Genomic DNA, 26,696 nt, shown 5'->3' with positions numbered 1-26,696 from the left:
ACGGAGAACTCTGAACTCTGTGGCAGCGCGAGCATGCTTCGGTCATTAACCACACAGACACGAAACGCAGCATCTTGGGGTTGAGGTTTGTTGTTGTTCAGCAGCCACACCACGACTGTTACAAACCGGGGGGGTATTACTCTCTTCGGTGAGCTCCATGCTCCAAACAATCCGAATCGATTCGTACACGAAGGTGAATGTTGTTGTACGGTTGTGTCTCGGCCCTCTCGATATTATTAAACTCGATGAACAGCGCCGAACGCGAATCAGTTGAGTTTCGAGTTTCGCCGAGGCCAGTCACGACACGACACGACGGAGACCTGGAGCCCGCTGGAAGTGTTCGCGCGCGCGTTCGAACCGGAAACACAGCAAGAATAGCAACAGCAACAACAACATTAACAGCAATATACTAACAACAACAGCAACTGTAACCTAGTACTACGGCAACAGCAGTCTCTCAAGAAAGCCCATCAACTCAAGCGGCTGGCCGTGCATCGGATCAGGTCGAATCGAGTGTGGGAGCAGCAGCAGCAGAAGTTGGAAGCAGCTGTGGAAACGACGAACCAAGCTTCCCTGCTACAGCTGGAAGGAAGAGAGAAGAATTTATGTGATTTTAGGTTTTATTTTGCTCGTGCTTTATGTACATTGAATCCCGTTCCGTCCCGTGTCCCCGATTGCCGTTCAAAGCTTTTAGGAAATTCGGTCAAAGAACGATTCTGAAGGTTGCACCGTCGCAAAGTTCGTTGAACAGTGCCGTACGGAAACTTGTTCAAGAATAGACGCGAGAAGAAAGCTGAACTTTTGCGCTGCAAGTTTTGTTGAACAAGTTTGTGTGCCGCAACTCAAAGTGTTTGACCTATATATGTGGAAATCTTGAGCGCCGCCAACCAACAGAGTGTAGAAGAGTGTGTTCTCAAAGGGACTGTCCGCTTTAGTGGTAACGTTGGAGTGCAGCATCAGCTGGAGTTTGAGTAGCAAAAAGCCGGAAGAAGCCGTCCGGTGAACGCAGCCGATATTAGTGGTGAACTGCGTCCAACAAGAACGAAAAGTAAGTGAATGGGACGAAAAGTAGCCATCAGTGAACTTCAGCCGAGGTCGTGGGGGGTTTCTCCGTGTGGCAAGGCTTTCGGATACCGAGAAAAGGCTGCTTTCGAGGGCAGTGGGTCGGGAGAGGATGAACACGAAGCGTACGGTTTCAAAACAAAGAGATTTGTTTGTTTTCAGGTGCGCGCTTGTGGGATTTGGACAAAAGTTGCAATTACGAATAAGCTTTTCATGTGCATTCTTGAAAAAATAATGGATTAAATCAACGTTCAATTTGTTTTTTTTTTCTGAAAATCAATAAAAAAATTAACTGTTCATCATGCTATTTTTGAGAAATTTGTTAAGACCGTGTGCTGACTTTTTCATCAGAAATGTTTTCTGTTTTGTTAGTTTAGTTCGAAAAAGTACTTCATTTCAATAAACTTTTCATCCCTTGTTTAGTGATGAAGCTTTTCAAAAAAGAAATAAATTATCTAAAAAAAAATCCAGGAATACGAAAAACAATTACGAAATTCTTTTACGGACTCTCAAAATACATTAAAGAAAATAGGTACGATATTTTCACGAAAATCATGGTAGGAAAAATTCTCGTATGTTTGGCAGGTTAAACACTCTCTTCAAACTCCGTCCAATTGGCTGATTTTCACTATTTTAACAACTTATTTTACAAAACTATTGATTGCAACTGCTTGCTAACTTCCTATTGAGCAATTTATCACTCGGCTTCAGTTAAAAACGCTTTTTATAAGCTTTAATTAATCGTCAAAGTGCAAAGATTATAAAAACATGCCTTTGGTATGATTATAGTTATGCTAGTAGAAAAAAATCTCATTATCTGTGAATTCACCGAAAAATTAAAAAGATTGAAAGAATTCCATCGATTTAAAAAAGAAAAAAATAAACGTTCTAAAAATGCCACGGTTTCAACATTTCAACTAAAAAAGTGTGGTAAAATGCATTATACACCAGTACAATTGTTTTGCAATCACACAGTTTAATAAATGTTTGAATTTTTTTTGTAGAAAAAATTACGTTTCTAACACAAATCCTGTCATTTTGGCGGCCTGTAAAGTTGAGGTACGTTTTTTGGCTAAAAATTACCTCTCAAAAAATCAACCTTTACTATTTTTTTTGGGAATTCCGTCGTAAAACTTCTTACTTTGCGTGTCATTCTTGAGCAACGAAACGGAACACGTATTTTTGTTATGTTTTAAGGTGAAGCCGTTGATCATTTTCGAAGAAAATTGATCATCACTATAAAATATTCTGTATAAATTTCAATTCAACGAATATCTGCACCAAAATGAATCAGCAAGTGCCGGTTGTTGCCTTCTTGAAGCTACTGAAGGAATTTTTGCTCTAAATCAAATGTGTTTCAAAATTTATATAATTTTGTGGAACAATCATTGACGCCCAAATTCGCAATCATTGATTAATGACGATTTCCATAACATTACAAGGAATGAGATAATCGTTACCAAAAGGAATCAGCATGTGTAGGGCACTATTCTAAACAACTTGTTGAAGGAATTTTGTCAAAATATTGAAAGCGACGCAAAACTTATATCTTTGAACGAAATATCATGACAATGATGGAAGTCTTCACGTTAAGGGCAATTTTTGACTTATCAAAGAATTACGGGCAAAAATTTTGCCCCCGAGTTATAATTTTTTTATTGAAAATTTGTAAATTTGTTTTCCGGATTTTTTTTTGTCTGCAGTTTTCCATTTAAAATCGAATTTGCAATAGAAAAGTACTCTTTGCATTTTTTTCAATTTCCGACATTTCTTTGTTTTGGTTTATTTTTCTGACACTGACACAGTGACATAAACTTTGAAAAATAATTGCATAGGCCTTAATGTGAATCAACCAATTCTAAGATTTCAAGCTTTAAATGGTTTTTATTACCTTTTCATATATAACTAAATAACGGAAACTCAAAACCCGGGAAAATAGCACGTCCTACCTGTTGCTAAGATACAGCGTATAATAGAAAAATAAACAGGGAAATTTTAGTTTTCATAGTCTCACCAAACATCTTCCCATTTCCTAATATAAATATCTCAGCAGCCAAATATTCAGTAATACGCCCGTTTGACATGATAGTCTTGTTTCTAACATTTTCAAAATATTAACTTGGAAAGAATCAGAAAATTTTACAAATTTTTACTTGCTTTATCTTCTTGTTTGTTGCTACACAATAAAAAAACATGGTAATATTACATATCTTTTATTTTTTTTATTCTCTAATTTATTTTTATTATGTCCTCTTCGGTACCGAGGCCTGGTTAGGACCGGGGATCAAATACATAAAATTAAAAAAAAATACACTGGGGCAGGAGTTAATCCGCACCGTACATATATTTTATTTCAGAAAAATGTGTAATTTTGCATCTGAAAATGTGTAAATTTACCACTTTACTGGTTTAATATCACTTTTTCAGCCTAGATTGAGGTTAAATTACATCATTAAAGAGGCAAACCATCCAAAATTAGAACTTCCAAATTTACACACAGCAATTCCAGCCCAAAACAGGATTTTTTTAGGTACTTTTTTCTCGACCCTCTCCGATTTCAATGAAACTTTGTAGAAATGTTATCATAGGCATATATAAGCCATTTTTGTGTATATGGAGCCAGTTACACTCGATAATGACATTTGAGAAGGGCGTAAGTGTTTTAAATATTTTTGTATTTCGTAATTTAAATATTGCTTTATCTCGAAGCCGTTGCATCGTATCAAAAAGTGGTCAAAGACAAACTTGTAGGAAATTTGACGGGCTTTCCGAAAAAAAAAATAACCTGAAAGAAAAAACACTCTACTTTTATGAGATTTTTGGATTTTTATGTTTTAAAGTCAAATTTGAAGGTGAGTCCACGGTTTTTTTTCGTTAAATTTTTTTGTGAAAATAGCCTAAGATGTTACAAAAAGACTCACGAAAAATGCAGGATGGAGCAACGCACCTAAAAAAATCGAAAATCATTTACTGAAACTGGTTTTTGAAAAGAGCTCTAAACGTCAAAATTTTCAAAAACCGAACTCGAAAGTCGATTCTCCAGACAATTTTACATTAAAATCTCCATATTGACCATTATCCTAAGTCCAATCCTTGTGAAGTTACAGCGGTTTTAAAAATAAAAATGTTGAAAAAATAGGTTTTTTGATGGTTTTTGGCAATTTCTATATGACAGACATGATTTTTCAATATTTTAACCGGAAAGCTCGTCCAATTTCCCATAAGTTTGTCTTTGACCACATTTTGCGCTTACAGATATAAGCTTATTACATTGCTCATAACTGAATACGTAATATTTTTTCAGTGTAGTAAAGTAAAATGGATAATAAATTAGCTTATAATTAGAAATTTCCTACAAGTTTGTCTTTGATCACTTTTTGATACGATGCAACGGCTTCGAGATAAAGCAATATTTAAATTACGAAATACAAAAATATTTAAAACACTTACGCCCTTCTCAAATGACTTCATCGTCATGGCTCCATATACACAAAAATGGCTTATATATGCCTAGGATGACATGTCTACAAAGTTTCATTGAAATCGGAGAGGGTCGGGTACAACCGATTCCCTATATGACATCCCGAGCAGACGGAAATAACTTGAGAAGGTCAGTTTTTGATATTGTGGGAAGATCGAAATATGTTAATGGGATGATCGGATCAGTTGTTAAAATAACAAAAATCAATAACAAAGATTTGTTCGAAACATAACTTAAACTGCAATTATGTTGTTATTGCAATAACAAACCAATAACACCGAAAGAATCATGAAGAAATAACAAGATTTGTTATTTTGTGCGGAGAGGTGGAGCAGCATAATAACAAAAAATGTTATTGAACTTGTGTCTCTGCAAAACAAAAAAAGTTATTGTTTTTGTTTATTTGCCATTTGCAAATAAACCTGCAGTTGCCATAACTCTTCTGTACTAGTCGGGTACCTTCAAGCGACTTTGAATCCATACTTTGAAGACAACTCTGACTCTGGATGCAGGATCAACGCCGACTTCAGCTCTCCAAAAATACCCGACTCCACAGATTCCGACTCCAAGTTAAAGTTGCTGAAAACTAGCTGAATCCAATGCCGTCTCCGAGGTCTCACTCCAGCTCGAACTTCAACGTCTGCTCCGACTTTCTCACTCTGTGAAAATAATAACAGTTTTTGTTATTCACATTCCCTTAGAGAATATAAACAAACTTGAAAAAACAACTTTCAAAAGTTAATTTTATAAGGACCCCATTTCATGGTCAAATAAATAACCACGATTAAATTGGTCAAAATTATTCCATAGTTCTAGCCAATTTTAGTAAAGTCCCTTAGGGGGTATATCACAAATTGAAAAAACAGCTCTCAAAATTTAAACTTTTTAGAATAATTTTAGCTTAAGGACCCAAAATAATGACCCCGACGAAAATGGTCAAAATTATCCCATAGTTCTAGCAAATTTTAGCAAAGTCCTTTAAGGGGTATATCAAATAATTTAAAAAATCAACTTTCAAAATTTCAACTATTTAGAATAATATTAGCTTAAGGACCCCATTTCATGGCCAAAATAATGACCACGACGAAAATGGATAAAATTATCCCATAGTTCTAGCCAATTTTAGCAAAGTCCCTTAGGGGGTATATCAAATAATTTAAAAAAATAATCAACTTTAAAAATTACAACTTTTTAGAATAATTTTAGCTTAAGGACCCCATTTCATGGCCAAAACAATGACTCCGACGAAATTGGTCAAAATTATCCCATAGATCAAAATATATTTAACAAAAGAAAAAATAATAACAGATTGTGTTATGGACACTTAGAAACTTTTCCATTTGTGCGATTTATGATAATTTAATTTCTATGTCAGAATACCAAACAAATAACAAATCTTGTTATTAGGAGAGTTTTTGAAATGTATACCATTTCCTCTTATTAGCGTGTTATTAATCATTTTCAGTATAATATCACTTCAATACCAAATCTTGTTATTTTATCAGAAACTGTTATTATTTTTTCTTGTTGAAGTTGAAGTTCAGGATTAAATAATAACACTTTTTTTATTTTAACAGAATTTGTTATTGAAATATTATTAATTTTGTTATTACCGTCCGCCTGGGATGGAATTGCTCCACTATTTTTCGCTGTGTATTACCGTTGTAACTTCTTCTATCTAGATATTAGGAATCTCAACACATTTAATACAAGAAAGCACAAGAGGTCGTTTTTCAATGTGGTAATTTATTATTTTAATGGTCTGAACAATATTTGAATTTTTTTTTATCCATCCATCAATTCAACGATTCGATTGGCGAGCACTGATTTTATATATTCAGCATCGCGGCTACAACACTATTAACCGCATCACAAAACGTCGGACGGTCGTATCGGGTATTCTTATGCTCACATTCGACCTCGTCTGTCCCATAGATACAAACCGCCAGACACCAACCCGACCGCCAATGTGTCTCTGTGTGTGTGCGCGCTCCTCGATGATGTGTGTAGTTTGTTGTGGTGCTTTTGGCGTAAAAAAAACCTAAACCCATTACAAGCCAAACGCGAGCTTCTGGACCAAGAGTCGAAGACGTAGAACCGTAGAAGATGGAGACAACGCGAAACGAAGTCGACGACGATGAGCTCAACAAAATACGGTCGCCGGTCGAGCTTCCGTGTCTGACGACTACTTTGGCTTCACCGGCTGGATGCTGGAGAGATACACAATGAGAATGATGATGATGACGACGACGACGGATGAAATGTTCGATACCGGATGGGTGATTGTCTTGGGATGAGAAAGAGCAAAAAAAAAAAGTTCGTATTGAGGGAACTAGCTTGTTCTTAGATATGGGGTTGGGAGGTTTGTACGCTTTTTTATTGGAGGAATATTTTACTTATTTTATCTTTCTCGAAATTTACTTCAAAATTGAGTTGAGCAACACAGTAAAACAATCATAGTAATATTACATCTGGGAAAGGGTACATCTTTCATGTCAGAAAAAAATGTGTAATTTTACCTCTACCTTAAGTAATATTCAACCTTCCAAAATCACACCTTAAAAATTTACACTATTTATTACAGTGAATGAAGAATAACATTATTTGCTAGAAATGCTAAAATATTTTTGAAGAGCTTGATTTGATGTAAGGTAACCTAAAATCAAGTGTTCTAAATATATAGCATAAACAAAACTTTATACCGCAAGCACACTCACAAACTGCAAAATCACGAATAAATGTAACCAAACGTACTTACCACCAAGCTACAACCGACTGCCGGCTGGATGGTTATTTGCGTACGACAAGCAAAGAAGTCTAAACTTGCATTTTGTGCGCAAAACTTTGTCAAACGATTTCCATCACTCCACCCCCCCACTTTTTAGTCGTTATAGTGGGTGATTGAGTATGTTTGCGGAGTAAACTTGGCAAAAGTTCGTCTGCATCTTCTTACTCTATCCTGTCTACTGGTAATCGAAAAAAAGAAACTTCAACTCGAACAGGCGAGGTTCCATCAAACATTTGCGTAGTTGGATCACATCAGTTTTGAGTTGAGAGTTTAGTTTTGTGGTTTGTTGATTTAGATGCGGTCATGCCGTGTTAGAAGTGGTCAACAAGCGTGTTGAGATTTGTTGGAAGTTTTACAAAAAAGTTTTTTCTGGTTTTATTCTATTTCAACATTGCTTCAATATTGGAGCTAATCAATTTAAGCATATTCCCCGAAGTGTAGTTAGTTAGATGTGAACAATAATGCAATTACACAGTACAAGCTCAATTTGCGCAACACGCATCCTCAACCTATAGGTTTGACATCGTACAGGAAATAATGATAGGGAAACGCGGGTTTCTACCCTTCGGGGACCGACAGACACATGTCCCAGGGCACTGCCTGTATGCATGCAATCCATTGTTATTATCTGATTGGGGCCATAATGAAACATTCACATCCCCATTGAATATTTCATCAGCTGCTGCCGGCCTTCTGGCCAATTGCCTATTCGTAACCCAACAACCACCTGTGACATTTGATGGGTGTCCTTGGTTCCGATTCTGATAAGTACAAGTTGGAAAGAAAAGCGAAAGTGCTTGAACATCTTTTCATAAAAAAACAAAATGTAAAACGGCTTTAAGATATTTTTCTTTTCGCAACGGAACAACTAAAGGAGGTATTAGACTGTGGTAAATAAACAACCAAACTAGACAAGACACAAACCAAAAACGCTTCACAAACAAACAATTTATTTACCCATTTGATTACACAGAAAAAAGAATGATGGTAATATTCATCAGGAAATGCTGACAGATTTTGTGGCAAAAAATATTATATGAAAATGATGAATTTTCATCAGTTTTTGATGAATATTCATCAGGTTCACATTTTTACACATTTTTTAAGTAATATTACACAAATAAAGAGGTAATATTGAACCTACCAAATTTTCAACATTCCAAAATTCAACTTTTTTTTTTCTGTGTACTGATAAATTCTCTGAGATTTTTTCGTGCCTATGTTATGTCCAAAGAAGCCATTTTGCATCACTAGTTTGTCCATATAATTTTCATTAGAAATTTGGCAACTGTCCATACAAAAATTGTTATACGAAATTAAACAATCTGTTTCTTTTGAAGGAATTTTTTGATCGATTTGGTGTCTACGGCAAAGTTGTAGGTATCGATAAGGACTACACTAAAAACCCGATTTAATCCCACCAGGGATAATATATAGCCTTTCTTACAAAAGAATATAACTTCATTTTCACATTCACGTTCAACTTCAGAGATTTGAGCTCTTCTTTCAGCACATTCACATCCATGTCGTACAGGCCACGGAGGACCTGTTTCATGGGTCGTTTACCTGAATCGTCATGGCTGTAGTATTCAATCTTTGTGTTGTTCAGGAAGTCCCGAACGTAGTTGTAATCCTTTCTGTCAGGTAGCAGAATTTTGAGTCCATCAGCACACAAGCGAATGGAAGCTCGTAAAGCACCAGACTTGATAAACCCGGTCAGCCACTTTGGCACCGAATCCGATGACGATGTTTTCACAAAAATGGGTGGCAACTTTTCCCGTCGTTCAAATCTTCCTTCTCGCTCACGTCCACAGGGAGGGTAGCGAACTGGTTTCCAGATGCTGGTGAGGACCGCCTCTTTTTCTTGCCGTGAGGCATTTTTGCACTTTTTAGCACTTTTTTTGGTGTGTGAGGGACGCACGTCTGACTCGCTTCTCTGCTAATCACAGACTCTGGTTCCGATTCTGATAAGTACAAGTTGGAAAGAAAAGCGAATGTGCTTGAACATCTTAAAAAAAATGCTTGAAATTGGTTAGAAAACAAAGTGAAAAACGGCTTGAAGATATTTTGCTTTTCGCACATCCGTTGTGAAACAACTAAAGGAGGTATTAGAATGTGGCAAAAATAAAACAACCAAACGAGACAAGACACAAACCAAAAATGCTTCACAAACAAACAGTTTCTTTACCCATTTCATTACTGACCAATTTCTCTGAGATTTCGGTCATTCGATTTTTTGTGCATTTTTTAATCCGGCCATTTTGCATCATTAGTTTGTCCATATAATTTTCAATACAAATTTGGCAGCTGTCCAGACAAAAATGTTATACGAAATTAAAGAATCTGTATGTTTTGAAGGATTTTTTTGATCGATTTTGGGTCTTCGGCAAAGTTGTAGGTATCGATAAGGACTACACTGAAAAAAAATCAAATCAAATTATTCACTCTACAGCATTGCCTTGGTGTTCTCGATTTCGAGATTCCTACTCGAAACTAGGTGTCCGAAGGTTTGATTGTTGAGGCAATTGCAAACCTCTTTTTACACTTTAGCTTCCATCCACCCCGGGATTCGAACTGACGACCATTGGATTGTTAGTCCAACAGCCTACCAGCGGCTCCACCGAGGCAGGACCCAGGGAGACGACTCCTACACCTGGATTGAGCTAACGACCTAACCTTTTTAGGTTTGTTCGGGGCCAACATTTACTTCCCGTCCGACGGAAGGCGTGATCAGATAAATCTCGTCTCGAAAAATGCCCCCGGGACCGTCTGGGATCGAACCCAAGCCGACTGAGAGGCAAACACGCTTACCCGTACACCACGACGAAAAAAATTATACACGGTAAAAAAATGGTGATTATTATTTTCACTTTTTGTTACTAAAAACTTGATTTGCAAAAAAACACTATTTTTATTTTTTTATTTTTTTTATATGTTTTAGAGGACATTAAATGCTAACTATTCAAAAATTTCCTGAATGTTCAAACATCTTTGACCGTGTTATAAATTTTTGAATCAAAATTGATAAAAAAAATCAAAATAATGGTCGCAAAAGTTTTTCATCTTCATTTTTTGATGTAAAATCGAATTTGCAGTCAAAAAGTAGGGGAACAGCATCTAATTCCAGCGTGCCTCTAATGTTGGCAGGTCAGAACTTTGACATTCAATTAAAGCTAATTAAAAGCGTTTTCAACTGAAATCGGGTGATAATTAGCTGAATAAGAAGTGAGCAAGAAAGTTTCAATCATAAGTTTTGTAAAATTAGTTGTTTAAATAGTAAACACCAGCAAATTGGATGGAGTTAGGAGCGAGAGCTTAACCTGCCAAAGATACGAGGCTGAGAAAATTCTCTATATTTTGCTTTTTTGAACTTTGTTGATACGACCCTTGGTTGGCGAGATATTGCCATGCAAAGATTTTAAAACAGGAAAATTGATGCCCGATCAGACGTAAATAACTTGGGAGTAACATTTTTTGATATTTGGAAATACTAGGCCAGTAACAATTTATGTTATTTGTTAAAAGATTAGTCATTCGTCGTTACGATTTTTTTTGTCATTGGATTGTTATTGTAATAACAGACTAATAAAATTTTGAGTTATTATTCGAACAAGCTATTTTAACAACTAATCCAATCATCCCAATAACAGTTGGAGTTATTCTTCAATAATAAAAAAAACGTTATTTCAAAGTTGTTTTGGCTTTCAACCAATATCAGACCATTAACAAATTTTGTTATGATAACATAAACTGTCATTAAACCTTTATGCAAAAATGGATTTTCAAGAAGATTCCATAACACTTTTTGATATTTAAACAGTTTATGTTATTGAAATGGCATGAATTTTGTTTTTACCGTCTGCCCGGGTGTTTTCTTAGTCTCACCCAAACAATGTCTAATATCGATATCTGAGCAACCAATGGTCCAATTTCAATGTTAAAATATGAAATATTCGTGAATTTTTCCAATCTATTCGAAAACAATATTTTCATTTTTTTTATATCAGGACTAACATTTCGAAAGAGTCAAACATTCATTATTACGCCTTTATTCAAAATATAGAGAATTTTCTCAGTTTTTCAAAAATATTTTTTTTTAAAGGTGGGCAAATTTAAAAAAAAAGATAAACTTTTATCGCAGTTGGCTATAACTTAAAAACGGTGCACTTTATCAAAATTTCACTAAAGTACTTTGGGAATTTAAATCAAAAAGAGAAATAAATTTTAAAAAAATCGGAATTGATTCAAAAAATCATAACTTGGTCAAAGATAACTTTTTACTTCTTACTTCCGCGCTACACGATAGCTGCCTGTACCTTTTATTAATCGTGCAAACTTTGTTCCGCAGTATTGGTTTAGCACCACTTGCGAGCGCCATCTGAAAAGATCAAAAAGCCATTAAAAAAACTTAAAGAGAGCAAAAAAGTTCTCTCCCTTCAGCAAATACAACCCATGTCATGGAGATTCGATTTTATGTTTATGCTCGTGGGCCATCGCACTATGGGGTATTTCCATATAAGCGAGCGGCCAAAAATATTTTTTTGCTTTTCTGTGACTTTTTTGTGTTGTTTGTACTTAGTATAATGAAAACAAATAAAATTTGATATTTTTCCAAGAAAAAAGTTTTATTTTCGATTTTTTCATATATTTGAGGCCACATGCATTAAAGTGGTGAATTTTAATATTCTTGCTCTGTCTGTTTGATGCACGGAATGGCGGTTTATGCTATGTTAAAGTTTCAGATTTACGTTCAATCTCCCTCCCCTTTTTCTTGAGTTAAAATCCACCTCTCTTTGAAGACCCCCCCCCCCTCCCCCACCAATTAAAATTTGATTTTTGCGGTGTTTTAGAATTTTAGACGGTTTATTTTATGGAACATTGTATGGATTCTCGTCCACGTTTTTGGTTGATCCACTTGCAAAATTCACGTTTTCCACGATAAATTCTTCTAAATCAAAATCACTATGTAACCGATTGTCGTTAGATTACTTAAAATATGAACTTCTTCTATGGGCTTTTGTATACCTCGTTTTGAAGCTACAGAACAACGTGCGTAGTTTTTTCTCTGTGGTTTTTCCCTGAGTTGATCATGTGATGGTTCTGCAATGTTGTAATTCTTACAAATATACTCAAAAGTAGTTCTCACGTTTTCAGAATAGTGCTTCGTTATATCGTACAGGGACACTCCGGTATTATTATCCATACTTTCAAAAGAACACAACAACGAACTGATATGGATATTCGACGAATCGTTTCTGTAAAATACTTAGAATAGGAATTTCTAATTTTATTAAACGTACCTAAGTACCAACAAAGTCATGAATATCAAATCAATTTCAAAACATACATAACAGGTACGTCATTTCTGCCTCCGCAGGTAAATAATGTGATTTTAACCAAGCGAAATCATTAATTTCCTTGCATGAATCAAAATGTTCAAAATGGCATAACTCAAAAAGTGCACATAAGTGCACTTTGAAATTTGGAGACAAGTTAGGACATGGTTCAAATTTTAAGCTGCAAAATTTTCAGATCGCACAAATGCACACAAAAAAAGTACTCCATTAACAAAGTTGAAAAATACTAAATTTTGAATAAAAATCCATCTTTTTTTATTTTTATTATTTTTTTCAGCCTGTAAAAGTGTGTTTTGTAAAATATTATTGAAAAGTTAAATCAATTACCTTTCTGAATATGTATAATGATGCAGGAAAAAATATATAAACAGCTACACACTACAACTATGAAAAATAATATTTTTTTTGTCAAAAAACATGTTTTTTCTTACCATTTTCGCCTTTGAAGGTTTGCAATTCAGTGAATTTTGAACCTACAACTTTCAATCTCCGGATTTTTCTTAGTTAGAATGTTTATTTTCGAAAAAAAAATACCAAAAAAATAATTAGAGTATATCGATTTTTCGATTTATGGCCGCCTGAAACCCCATAGTGCATCGATGGCTCTATTTATGCTTCGAATTTTTCGTCTATTTTTCTTTCCTTTCCGACTTGTTCTCTCTTTTGCGCCTTTTTCATCGACTTTGTCTCGAATGGTGTGTTGGTGCGTGCAAAAGTTTGTAAATAAAACACACATACAAGAGCGCACGCTTCACGCCGACCACGTGTAGCACACATACAAACGCACAAACTCACACACATTGAGAAAAAAGCGGTTTGATACTTTGATTGATTCAGATGTATTGGCGCACGCACAAAAGGGTGGCGAAAAATTTATGACTTATTAAATGCCGACGCGGGAGATAATTAAATTTCCGTAAAACTTTTTTGTTTGTGTGATCGTTTTTTGTGTACTTGCGCGACCTTTGTCAGTTTCTTGTTGTGTGCGAGTGTGGCTTTATCGGATTTTCCCCGAATAATTGGCAAAGGGGGTGGAAAAGTTTCCCCAGATGATTAAATTTGTGGGAACAAACGAAGAAGCGTAGACGTCACCAGCCGCAAGTAATTAGTGTTAGTTAGTTTTTTTCTTGTGTGTTTTTTTATTCTCAGTTGGCAAAAGTGTGTAGCGACCTGGGCAAAGCTAGGAAGTTGCTACAGCCAATACAGCGGGGAAAACTCACTGGAAGAGTTAAAACACCAACACGTAGAAATTGGGACTAAATCTGGTTAGACAGCTTTTGGAAATGATATTTGGTTGATGGAGTAATCGAATCATTTTCGTAAAAAGTTGTCTGCACAAAAGTTGTAACAAACACATTTTATTTTGTACAGTTTACACAGTACAGTACAGTTTAGCAGGGATCTGAAACGCTCGCAGTTTCCTGAAGTCCCCACCAATGGCGCTGTCAATATTGTTTACGTATGGTTTTTGAAAAGGTCGTATGAAATAAATAACTTTTATTCCCAAATTATGTTTTTTGTTAGTTTCTACCTCGGTTTTTACTTTTTTTTTGCATGTATATGCAAGATAAGCATTACTTTATTTTTTTACATTTAACATTTATTAGATCAATAAAACAAAGCTCTACTTGGCCATACAAGAAAAACAACACAACCAGCGATGGAATAGTCATCATCAAAAGAAAATCTTTGGATGTTCATCAAGAGAAAAAATCTGAAGGGAGCATGGCTCTCCTCTTTCGCGCACGAAAGATCGGTAAAAAGAATCTAAAAAAATCATCATCTTGATTATTCGGCAGAACATCTTTTTCACTACTACACTTACAAGTGTAACGTCACACGTCAAAAAATGACCTTTCACATTTTGCAGATGGGCAATGCGTGTAAACAAAGTTAAATAAATATTTTTGAGTGGTGCTGACAAGGAAATTCACAAAAAATCTCAGCAGATTGATTTTCATGGAGAATTTTTGGAGCGATCTTCTTTTGCGTGATTGGCCTCCTCTCTCTTTCGCGGGTGAAGAAAGTTCGCAAGCGAAATTGATTATTTTGCGATGATTCCATCCCTGAACACAACACACTGAACTGAACTAAAAACTGAATAGCTTCTGTTTCCTTGAAACAAAATAAAATTTGTTTGTTATTTTCTGTCCGTTGTAGGATTAAAATGAATTACGCTTTCAGAATACTAACTAAATTTCTGTCGAAAATGCTTTAAAGTAGCTGTAACTGAGCACCAAAGTGCTGATATGCCATTATTAAGTTCTCGATGGAATTATATGCTGTTCCCCTAGTTCAAATTTTAGCTTTTATTTATGTAATTTGTGTCCTATGCGCATACGACCTTTTCAAATGCCACGCGCTAAAAACTTGGTTCGATCTTGGTTCGATTTTGACTTCACTCGCTTTGTATGTGGATGACAGTCGTGTCGCAACCGTGCAGTTTTGACTCGTTTTTCGATTTTCTGAAGTTTGATTTGATAAATAGATTTTTTTTTGTTTTGAGTTTGTCCACAAAATATCATGAGACAGCAAAAATTATACCGCAAATATGAAAAAATCTTGTTCAATCAATTGGAAACTCTTAAATAATATTTTTTAATGGTTTTCCAAAGTAAAAATAATCAAATCTTGTTTCCTTTATGATAAATTTACGTGACATCTCGACCTTATTTTTTACAGTTTTTGCTTGGGATTCAAGGTCTCAGGCAAGTATGTTATTAATAATTTGATCATAACCTTGAAATGGAAACGTCACAAACAGTTCCACAGGAATTCAATTTCAAATATTAACACAACGGAAAAGCAATCAAGACTTGAAGTTGTTTGTGAGAGTAATCATCCTGTTGTTTTTGCTGGTAGCTGTGTTAATACACAGTAAAAACTCATGGTGTCAGAATGAATGTGTAATTTTACCTCTGGAAATGTGCAATTTTACCACTTTTCTGGTGTAATGTCACTTTTTCAGTCTAAATTGAGGTAAAATTACATCACAAAAGAGGCAATATTCAACCTTACAAATTTACCCATTTGTTTTACTGTGTAGACAAGTTGATTTTAGGTGAAAACTTCTCGCCAAACTCTGGGGGCTCTTTGTACTGAGTACTTGGAAAAAGCTCAGCACCTCAAAAGCAGTAAACACTTGTGTCCAACGCCGGGAGCGTAACTCCCACGGATTGACGTGTTACGACGAATCCCCGAAGACAACGTCCGACGCCAGCAGCAAATGGTTTTGCTTTGCAATTTTAATTAAGAAAACTTGAGCAAAGATCAACAAACCGAGAGTAATCAATTTAGCAGTGGCCGTTGTTCTGCTGGCGCAAAAGTGGGTGCGCTTTGTGTTGTTTCGAACATTTTAGTCACCTCCGGTTTTAGATGAGGGAATGAGGGGTGGGGGGTTGGTCCAATTGTCATTTGGACGACCGGAATTTGCCAACGGCGATAGGGGTTTTGATTCGAACAGAATGAGAATGGACCCCACGGAATTGATTGAAAGCGTGACTGGCAAGGTAGTTAGTTGAGAGGTTTGAATTAGTTTTTAAGTGTTCTGGACAAAGTCGTGAGGTGGCATTAGTAAATCGAATTCCGACAGTAGAAGCTAAATTGAGATTTTCATGAGATATTTTGTTGATTTTTTTTCTTCAGATTTTTGTAGCATCAGGCGCAAATCTAATCTAATCTAATCTAATCAGACCCTAGCGCAGCCAATCTTTCGAAGGGATCCTGGAGAGTGCCTTAGGTTAGATGACGCCTAGCACTCTTCTTGTCATTTATTAACATTTGTAGTGCGCCATTGCATCGGAATGCATTGAAACAACACAAGCGTTAAAGCGGCCAGGCCTACTGCGTAAAGCCATATCGCAGAGATGACTCGTAATTGGGTTGAGTTTGAGCACGGAGTGTTCTCGAACAACAACACAATTCTGAATCGACAGGGGAGGAAGAAGCGTGGGGACACACCACCATACGCTCCGTGATTTGGTAGTATTCGTTGGGAGCACCATGCTAAGAAGGTTTGGTACTCCGGGACCCTCTGGGATGGGACATTGTATTTCCACGAATGCCCTGGACACTATTTACCGTGGTTATAGCGCCACAACTCGCTCTTTTTGTAGCATCAGGCGCAAATTATTAAAAAACTAAATGATTTCGACAAATTTCATTCAAAAATGTTCTGTTTTTTCAAAAAAAAAAACTTAACACGTAGCCTAATGTTAGGGGCAAATTTGCCTAGCCATTTTCTCGGCTTGCTTTTTATGTATATGGGACATTTATGTGAACATGGGTAGTTTAAACCTATTATTATCAAACAATATAACAAAATAGATGCAACCTTTGAAATCCAAAAAAATAAATTTAACACATTTATTTAACAAAGCACCGTTATAGCCACTATTAGGTGTTTTTTGAAAATTATTGAAATTTGAAAATACGTCATGATGGAAAGGCAAACGTCGTTTTTTAACATTGTTAATCGGACAATAAGTTGCTGAAATACTGCTCTTAAAGCTTGGAATTTGTGAAAAACTAGTTTTTCTCAGTGTCATCTTATCAAACCTGTCTCCGACATTCCTTGGAAACTATTAGTTTCAGCTGAATTAATTAAAAATTAAAAATCTAGCCATTTGAAAATGTAAAAAATAATAGTTTTAGTACTCTCAAATGGTTATTCATAGTTCTAACAAATATATTTTATTAAGATGAGCAGTTAGTTTAACAAAACTTTAATTTTTAAACATTGAAATTCGAACTATTTCTAAGATATTGCTAGTTGATTACTGATTCAAATTAGATGACATTGATAAAAACTAATTTTTCATAAAATTTAAACTTTACGAGGGTATTTCAAAGCAACCATCAGTTTGGAATTAAGGGTCAAATTTGACAGCCATTTTAGGGTAAAAATGATGCAAATTTAAAACTTAAATATCTCGAAAATGCGCATACCAAATTTTATGCACCAGGTTGCATTTGAAAGAGGAGATCTAGCTCTACAAACGCTGAAAAAATCTCAGGGGTGATTTTCTGTAAACTCGAGACATCTTCATTTGAAAAAGTCTAATTTTCAAGGGAAAACCATATGGGATAGTATCGAAAAACCGATTTTTGGTCATAATTTGGGTTTCCATGTAAAATCATCATTTAAACCCAAATTATGACCAAAAATCGATTGTTCGATACTTTGGCTCAATTCTGAGGACAGATTCAGATTCAGTGGGCAAAATTATATGAAAAAACATATATTTGGACATTTTGTTAGGGTGGTCCCTTATGGTTTTCCCTTGAAAATTTGACTTTTTCAAATTAAGATATCTCGAGTAGAAAATCACCCCTTAGATTTTCTCAGCGTTTGTAGTGCTAGATCTCCTCTTTCAAATGCAACCTGGTGCTTAAAATTGGGCTTGCGCCTTTTCGAGATATTTAAGTTTTAAATTTGCATCTTTTTTACCTTAAAATGGCTGTAACATTTGACCAAATTGACATGTCAAAAAATAAAAATGTTCGTTTTTTAGAGCTCTAAAAGTGCTCCGAATATCGTTTTTCTCTAAAACTTAACCCTGAATTGCCTGAACTGATTTTTGAAGGTTTGCTCATAAATGCTATAAATTTGGTCATAGAAGGCGTAGATTACGAGATAAAATTTTGGTGTCTTCGACAAAGTTTCTTGAATTGGCAAGCCCAACAACTTTCTAGAAGATCGATAAATTTCCAAATATAGTCCTGTAAAGTTAGATTTTCAAAACCACCCTAATCGTGAACCACCCTAATTTTGAACCAAACCAAAAGTTGGAAAACACCAAAGTTCCAAAACGTCACCATTTTTCGGAAAATCCATTTTCCACTTAATTTTGCGATCTGGACCACTCAGCCCATTGAAACATTCGTGTAATTTTCCGATATTTTCGGAAACAATATTTTCATTTTTTCATCAAGACTAACATTTTAAAAGGGCCAAACATTCATTATTACAACCTTCTGAAATGTTCGTCATGATTATAAAAAAAATATTTTTTCGAAAAGTTCGGAAAATTTTACGAATGATTCATATTTTAACATTGAAAATCGGACCATAAGTTGCTGAGATGTCGACATTAGAAAATGGAGGTTTGCTTGGCTGAGATTTAAAAAAAATCAATTTTTCTGTTTCCTTATTTCCACCATCCTAAACTAAAACTCAAATGATGCACTCAAGGACTCAACTCTAAAATAAATTTAAACAAATGCAAAAATTTATATATATAGTTTATATTTCACGTACTTTTGGAATTCAATGTTTAGCAATAAAAAAATCACAAAACAGAAAACCCATCTCCAGATATAGATTTTTTTAATAATTTACATGCCCATTTTGTATGACCAGCTCGCAAAATTGTATGTGGTCTTGTATGGAAAAACTAATGACGCCAAATAGTTTCTTTTTACATATCTGACATAGGGAATGCATGAATTTGTCCAATCTAATAAAAAATATAAAATTAAAAATCTCGAAAAATGCAAATTATCCCTTTGTTCAAAATATGTCAAAAACTCGCTATTTTCTCAGCATTCGGGAAAATTCCATGGAATCACCAAAAAATCTCTCTATTGGATGGCGGTTAAATTTAAACAAACCAGCAATAAAAAAAAGCTACAGGTTTAGTATAGAGCAATTCCAGCTCAAATCAGGAATTTTTCTGGTACTTTTGTACCCGACCCTCTCCGATTTCAATGAAAGTTTTTAGACATGTTATCCTAGGCCTATATAAGCCATTTTTGTGTATATGGAGCCAATAGTACTCGAAAATAACATTTGAGAAGGGCGTAAGGTACACTCAACCCCCGGTGGTTGGTCACTTTTTCGTTTGACACTTTTTTAGTTTGTACCCCGTTGGTTGGTCAAAGTCAAACTAAAAAGTGACGAACTGTCACTTTTTACACGGCGCTCACGCACACTATCAAAACAAACGTTTGGTAGAGTGTGTGAACTCCGTGTAAAAGAGGTGTCAAACTAAAACGTGACCCCGTTCGTTTGACAACAGTTGGTGTCAAACCATCGGGGTTTGAGTGTATTTAAATATTTTTGTATTTTGCAATTTAAAAATTACTGTGTCTCGAAGCCATTGCGTCGTATCAAAAAGTGGTCCAAGACAAACTTGTAGGAAATTGGATGGGCTTTCTGAAAAAAATACGCTGAAACATAAATACACGCCACTTCTATGAGATTTTTTGATTTTTAAGTCTAAAACTTAAATTTAAAGGTGTTGTCACGATTTTTTTTCGTTCAAAATTTTTGAGGAAATAGCCAAAGATGTTACCAAAAGACTGACGAAAAATGCAGGATGGTATGTCTCTCCTAAAAAAATACAAAAATCATTTACTAAAACTGTTTTTTTTAAAAGTGGTCTAAACGTCAAAATTTTAAAAAACCCATAGTGGGAATCGGTTCCCCCCCTTTTTGTTAATAACTGAAAAGAGAATATTTTTTTCAGTGTGGTAGAAACCTGGATAATAAATTAGCTTACGTAAATATCAAAACGAGTCAAATCAAAAAGCTTTCCGACGAGCTTTCCGGTAAAAATATTTACGAGACTGAAAAACCAAGTCTGTCATATAGAAATTGCCAAAAACCACCAAAAAAACCCATTTTTTCATCATTTTTATTTTTAAAACCGCTGTATCTTCCCAAGGATTGGACATAGGACAATGGTCAATATGGAGACTTTTATGTAAAATTGTCTGGGGAACCGATTCCCACTATGGGTTTTTTAAAATTTTGACGTTTAGACCACTTTTCAAAAAAACAGTTTTAGTAAATGATTTTTGTATTTTTTTAGGAGAGACATACCATCCTGCATTTTTCGTCAGTCTTTTGGTAACATCTAAGGCTATTTCCTCAAAAATTTTGAACGAAAAAAAATCGTGACAACACCTTTAAATTTAAGCTTCAGACTTAAAAATCAAAAAATCTCATAGAAGTGGCGTGTATTTTTGTTTCAGTGTATTTTTTTTCAGAAAGCCCATCCAATTTCCTACAAGTTTGTCTTGGACCACTTTTTGATACGACGCAATGGCTTCGAGACACAGTAATTTTTAAATTGCAAAATACAAAAATATTTAAATACCTTACGCCCTTCTCAAATGTTATTTTCGAGTACTATTGGCTCCATATACACAAAAATGGCTTATATAGGCCTAGGATAACATGTCTAAAAACTTTCATTGAAATCGGAGAGGGTCGGGTACAAAAGTACCAGAAAAATTCCTGATTTGAGCTGGAATTGCTCTATAATGTTTAGTTTAGCTACAATTACATTTTTTTTAAGGAGCCGAGTTCCATAAACAATCGTGTGAAATTTTGTTGGGAAAGTTCTTATAAAATAATTCGGTTTGTTTTCACAAGTTTGCAAACAAATTCACCTTTACTCTGTGCGGTTTTTGTTTACTTATGCTTTGGATTGGTGGACTTTTTGTATTATTTGAACATTTAGTTTCAATTGCGTGATCAATTTTACTGCACGGTATTACTTGGATAAATAGCTACATAGTAACATTGCACAGTGGATTTTCCGAAAAACGGTTAAGTTTTGGAGCTTTGGTGTCTTCAGAAGAGTTGTTGCATATGGACAGGGGCAACTTTTGGTTTGGTTGAAAATTAGGGTGGTTCACGATTAGGGTGATTTTGGAAATCTAACTTTACAGGAATATTTTTGGGATTTTTTTCGTCTTCTAAAAAGTTGACGGGCTTGCCAATCCAAGCAACTTTGTCGAAGACACCAAAATTTTATCTCGTAATCTACGCCTTCTACGACAAATTATATAGAAAGCATCTGAGCAAACCTTCAAAAATCAGTTTTTTTAACGTGGCAATTCAGGGTTAAGTTTTAGAGAAAAGTGGTATTCGGAGCACTTTTAGAGCTCTAAAAAACAAACATTTGTATTATCTGACAAGTCAATTTGGACTTAAGGGTCAAAAGTTACAGCGATTTTAAGGTAAAAGAGATGCAAATTTAAAACTTAAATATCTCGAAAAGGCGCAAGCCAAATTTTAAGCACTAGGTTGCATTTGAAAGAAGAGATCTAGCACTACAAACGCTGAAAAAATCTCAGGGGTGTTTTTCTTTAAACTCGAGATATCTTCATTTGAAAAAGTCTAATTTTCATGGGAAAACCTTATGGGACCACCCTAACGAATTTCGAAAATTGTCCAAATATATGTTTCTCCATGTAATTTTGCCCGCTGAATCTGAATCTGCCCTCAGAATTGACCCAAAGTGTCGAAAAATCGATTTTTGGTCATATTTTGGGTTTGAATGATAATTTTACATGGAAACCCAAAGACACTTTGGGTCAATTCTGAGGGCAGATTCAGATTCAGCGGGCAAAATTACATGGAAAAACATATATTTGGACAATTTTCGAAATTCGTTAGGGTGGTCCCATAAGGTTTTCCCTTGAAAATTAGACTTTTTCAAATGAAGATATCTCGAGTTTAAAGAAAAACAACCCTGAGATTTTTTCAGCGTTTGTAGTGCTGGATTTCTTCTTTCAAATGCAGCCTAGTGCTTAAAATTTGACTTGCGCCTTTTCGAGATATTTAAGTTTTAAATTTGCATCCTTTTTACCTTAAAATCGCTGTAACATTTGACCCTTAAGTCCAAATTGACTTGTCAGATAATACAAATGTTTGTTTTTTAAAGCTCTAAAAGTGCTCCGAATACCACTTTTCTCTAAAACTTAACCCTGAATTGCCACGTTAAAAAAACTGATTTTTGAAGGTTTGCTCAGATGCTTTCTATATATTTTGTCGTAGAAGGCGTAGATTACGAGATAAAATTTTGGTGTCTTCGACAAAGTTGCTTGGATTGGCAAGCCCGTCAACTTTCTAGAAGACGAAAAAAATCCCAAAAATATTCCTGTAAAGTTAGATTTCCAAAATCACCCTAATCGTGAACCACCCTAATTTTCAACCAAACCAAAAGTTGCCCCTGTCCATATGCAACAACTCTTCTGAAGACACCAAAGCTCCAAAACTTAACCATTTTTCGGAAAATCCATTTTCCACTTAATTTTGCGATCTGGACCACTGTGCATTGTCATTTTTGCAGCTATCCCTCGTCGTTAGCCCGAGAACGGTTTTTTGGAAAAGACTAATCCTATTTTGTAAGAAAGGCAAATCTTTAAAATTGGCAGTCAACACTGCTGGCATGGCTTATAGAATGAATATAGAAAAATTCCATGAACAAAACGATACCTTTCTTGAGATGGGATAATTCCATCTGGGGTCGAATTTTATCGAGTATTATGTAGATTTTCGCTGTAGGAGCATGACCAATTGGGCGTTCAGTATAAATACAAAATAGCCTACGGTATGCTTGAAGGATTTGCATATTTATATGCATTTCAAAAGCACCATCGAATGATATTTGATTCCTGGGAATCTGACCAGCTGTTGTTGGCTAACATTATTATTGTCGACGACTAAATCAATTCTAAATTTGGCTTTCTGAGCTTTTTGTACATTATATTGTGTTGTGTTCACAATTTTCCATATTTAAACTTGCACAACCAAAAACCAATAATCAGCAAAAAAAAAAACATCGAGAAATACCACCTTACGCTGTACAATTAGGGTCCGCCCAAACAGATTGGCTACCGTTCGTCGTGTTTGGTCCACCCCACAGACTTCCCTTTAATGATAATGAACATTATAAATTATTCAATTGCATAGTCGTTCGTCCGTAATCGACAGACAACACTCGACCGCTCGACGTCCATCGATTCGCCCCTAAAGGTTTGACGTTTCGCAACCGACGACCATAATAAATATAAAAGTAATGTTGGAGAAACAGTGAAAAATACTGTGTTTAAATTAGAAAAAAAACTCTAAATATTAATTTAGTGATTTTTTTGGTTTTGGTAAAGTTGGTCATATGTTGAAAACAATTTTTTTTACAAAAAACTCACAACATAAAAACTTGATTTGCTGTGTACTAACTTCTAACGCAGGGTCTCTCTGTGACGACAGGACGGGACAGGGTGGTCATGTTTTTGGTAACGCCTCTGGGTGGCTACCGGCTGTTGCTGCCGTTGCATTTCTTGTTGCAAAACTCTGCGCACAAGACTGATTGGGATCATTGCTTCATTAGTTGGAAGGCGGGGTCCCTCGACAAACGCTATGGGAGGCTGGCCGGAGAGTATTTATTCAGCAGCACTGCCAGGTGGCCTCAGGCAATGAACTGATCAACCTGCCACGAGTGTCTACGCCAAGGAGACGCACGGTGGTAACATCACATCGGTAGTAATTATCCGTTTCACAGCAAATAGAAGTGAAGCACAAATCGGGGCTGGATCACCCATGGCGGCAGAAAATGCGTGAAAAATGATGTTGTTTTCAACGTGTACGCATTATAGGACAACTTTTACTTGTGGTTAAGATTGATGTACTAGACTGTTGGCAATGTTTGCCACTGCCCACAATTCAGCGTAACATGATGATTACATGGCAGCGATGTTACAAATAAATATATATATACAGAGTTAATGCCTAAGAGCAATTCTCTGAGTTTTCGGTCATTCGTTTTTTTTTGTATTTTTTTATCCGGCTGAAACTTTTTTGGTGCCTTCGGTATGCCCAAAGAAGCCAATTTGCATAATTAGTTTGACCATATAATTTTCCATACAAATTTGGCAGCTGTCCATACAAAAATGATATGTGAAAATTCAAAAATCTGTATCTTTTGAAGGAATTTTTTGATCGAGTTGGTGTCTTCGACAAAGTTGTAGGTATGGATATGGACTACACTGAAAAAAAAATGATACACGGTAAACAAAATTTTGGTTTTTTTTATTTAACTTTTTGTCACTAAAACTTGAATTGCAAAAAACACTATTTTTATTTTTTTTTTATTTTTTGATATGTTTTAGAGGACATAAAATGCCAACTTTTCAGAAATTTCCAGAATGGGCAAAAAATCTTTGACCGAGTTATGATTTTTTGAATCAATACTGATGTTTTCAAAAAATCGAAATATCGGTCGCAAAAATTTTTCAACTTCATTTTTCGATGTAAAATCGAATTTGCAATCAAAAAGTACTTTAGTGAATTTTTGATAAAGTGCACCGTTTTCAAGTTATAGCCATTTTAAGGTAACTTTTTTGAAAATAGTCGCAGTTTTTCATTTTTTAAAATTAGTGCCCATGTTTGCCCACCTTTGAAAAAAATATTTTTGAAAAGCTGAGAAAATTCTCTATATTTTGCTTTATTGAACTTTGTTGATGCGACCCATAGTTGCTGAGATATTGCTATGCAAAGGCTAAAAAACAGGAAAATTGATGTTTTCTAAGTCTCACCCAAACAACCCACCATTTTCTAATGTCGATATCTCAGCAACTATAGGTCCGATTAACAATGTTAAAACATGAAACATTCGTGAAATTTTCGACTAACATTTTAAACGGGCCAAACATTCAATATTACGCCCATTTGAAATGTTAGTCTTGATTTTAAATTTTTGAAAATATTTTTTTTCGAAAAGATTGGAAAATTTCACGAATGTTTCATGTTTTAACATTGTAAATCGGACCTATAGTTGCTGAGATATCGACATAAAAAAATGGTTAGTTGTTTGGGTGAGATTTCGAAAACATCAATTTTCCTTTTTTTTTAATCTTTGCATGGCAATATCTCAGCAACTAAGTTCAAAAAAGCAAAATGTTGAGAATTTTCTCAGTTTTTCATTTTTTTTTCAAAAGTGGGCAAACATGGACACTCAGTTTAAAAAAAAATGAATAACTGAGACTATTTTCAAAAAAGTTACCTTAACATGGCTTTAACTTGAAAACGGTGCACTTTATCAAAATTTCTCTAAAGTACTTTTGATTGCAAATTCGATTTTACATCGAAAAATAAAGTTGAAAATTTTTTGCGCTCAATATTTCGATTTTTTGAAAAAAAAAAAAAAAAAAATCAGTACGGATTTAAAAATGCATAACTCGGTCAAAGATTTTTTGCACATTCTGAAAATTTCTGAAGAGTTGACATTTGATGTTTCATGAAACATATCAGAAAATTAAAAAAAACTGGGCCCCTCCAGTCCCCCCCCCTGGTTTCGCCAGTGATCCAAAGTCGAATTCCAAACTCTGCAGCTCTACCTTTATGTTTTCCATAAGTTGAGTACCGTCACTTGGGACATCTGCATTTGACATGTTTTTGCACAATATTTTGATTGGTTTTGGTTAGAACGGACTGATTCCCAGTTAACGTTATGCGCAAGATTTTCTAGTTTAACTGATTTTTATTATAAATCTAGTGTTTTATTTAGCTCTATTGAAATTTATTACTTTAGAAGAGATTTGAACTAAGAACAACTATTTTTCCACTTTCTTCAGGTTAATCACCGCGTGTCAACATCCATCCAGTGCGATGCTTATTGAAACAAATTTCTGACCGGCGACGAAACCGATAGCAAGTCAGACTGAAATTGCTGACAGGTTGCGAAAAACCGCGGAAAAGGTCACAGAACAGAGAAACCCAGAGCAACCGTCCCGCGGCGTGGAATTGGTAATGCGCGAGCTAGAGTGTCAAGTTTTTAATTGAAAAAGTCAATGTGACAAGTCGTCCGCACCGATCGTAGTGAGTGAGAAGCTCGACAACCGTCGTCGAGATTTTAACTCCACGTGGGCAGCAGCAGCGTGGGAGGAGGGAAAAAATCACTTTCGACAGCGACCCGGTGCTGAGTAGTGGGAAATTTCCATCACAAAGAAAGCTTCTTGAAGTCTGAAGCGGAAAAGATAGTGAAGAAAGTTGGCCAAAGCTAGGAAAAGCGTTGGGGGCGGTAGTGTGCGGGGGTAGTTTCCGCGAGGGGGCGGTCCTGTTGCCGCAGTGTGCCGCGAACGAATCAAAGGTGTCCGATACCGACGAGAGTCCGGCCGGAACGGATCACCAGCAGGCCACCCGATGTAGTGATAATCGGCCACCGCCAATCTCGCCGTCGTCGTCGCCGTCACCGATGGCAGCTATTGATTCAGG

At 35.5% G+C, this 26,696-nt stretch overlaps 1 protein-coding gene across 1 annotated transcript in view; it reads left to right on the top strand.

The window, feature by feature from the left end:
• Positions 1-255: 255 nt before the first annotated feature.
• Positions 256-26,696, top strand: part of LOC120417894 (serine/threonine-protein kinase GG21441-like) — a 265,616-nt gene continuing 239,175 nt past the window's right edge. The window contains exons 1-2 of the mRNA XM_039580117.2: positions 256-1,048; positions 26,057-26,695. Of these exons, the coding sequence (XP_039436051.1) occupies positions 26,677-26,695 (19 nt within the window). The 5' untranslated portion in view covers positions 256-1,048; positions 26,057-26,676. The remainder of the gene's footprint in view (positions 1,049-26,056; position 26,696) is intronic.

This window comes from Culex pipiens, chromosome 3 (assembly GCF_016801865.2).
Source record: "Culex pipiens pallens isolate TS chromosome 3, TS_CPP_V2, whole genome shotgun sequence".
Lineage (NCBI taxonomy): Eukaryota > Metazoa > Arthropoda > Insecta > Diptera > Culicidae > Culex > Culex pipiens.
The sequence above is the reverse complement of the archived record's forward strand: the minus strand, read 5'-3'. Positions and strand labels throughout refer to the sequence as shown.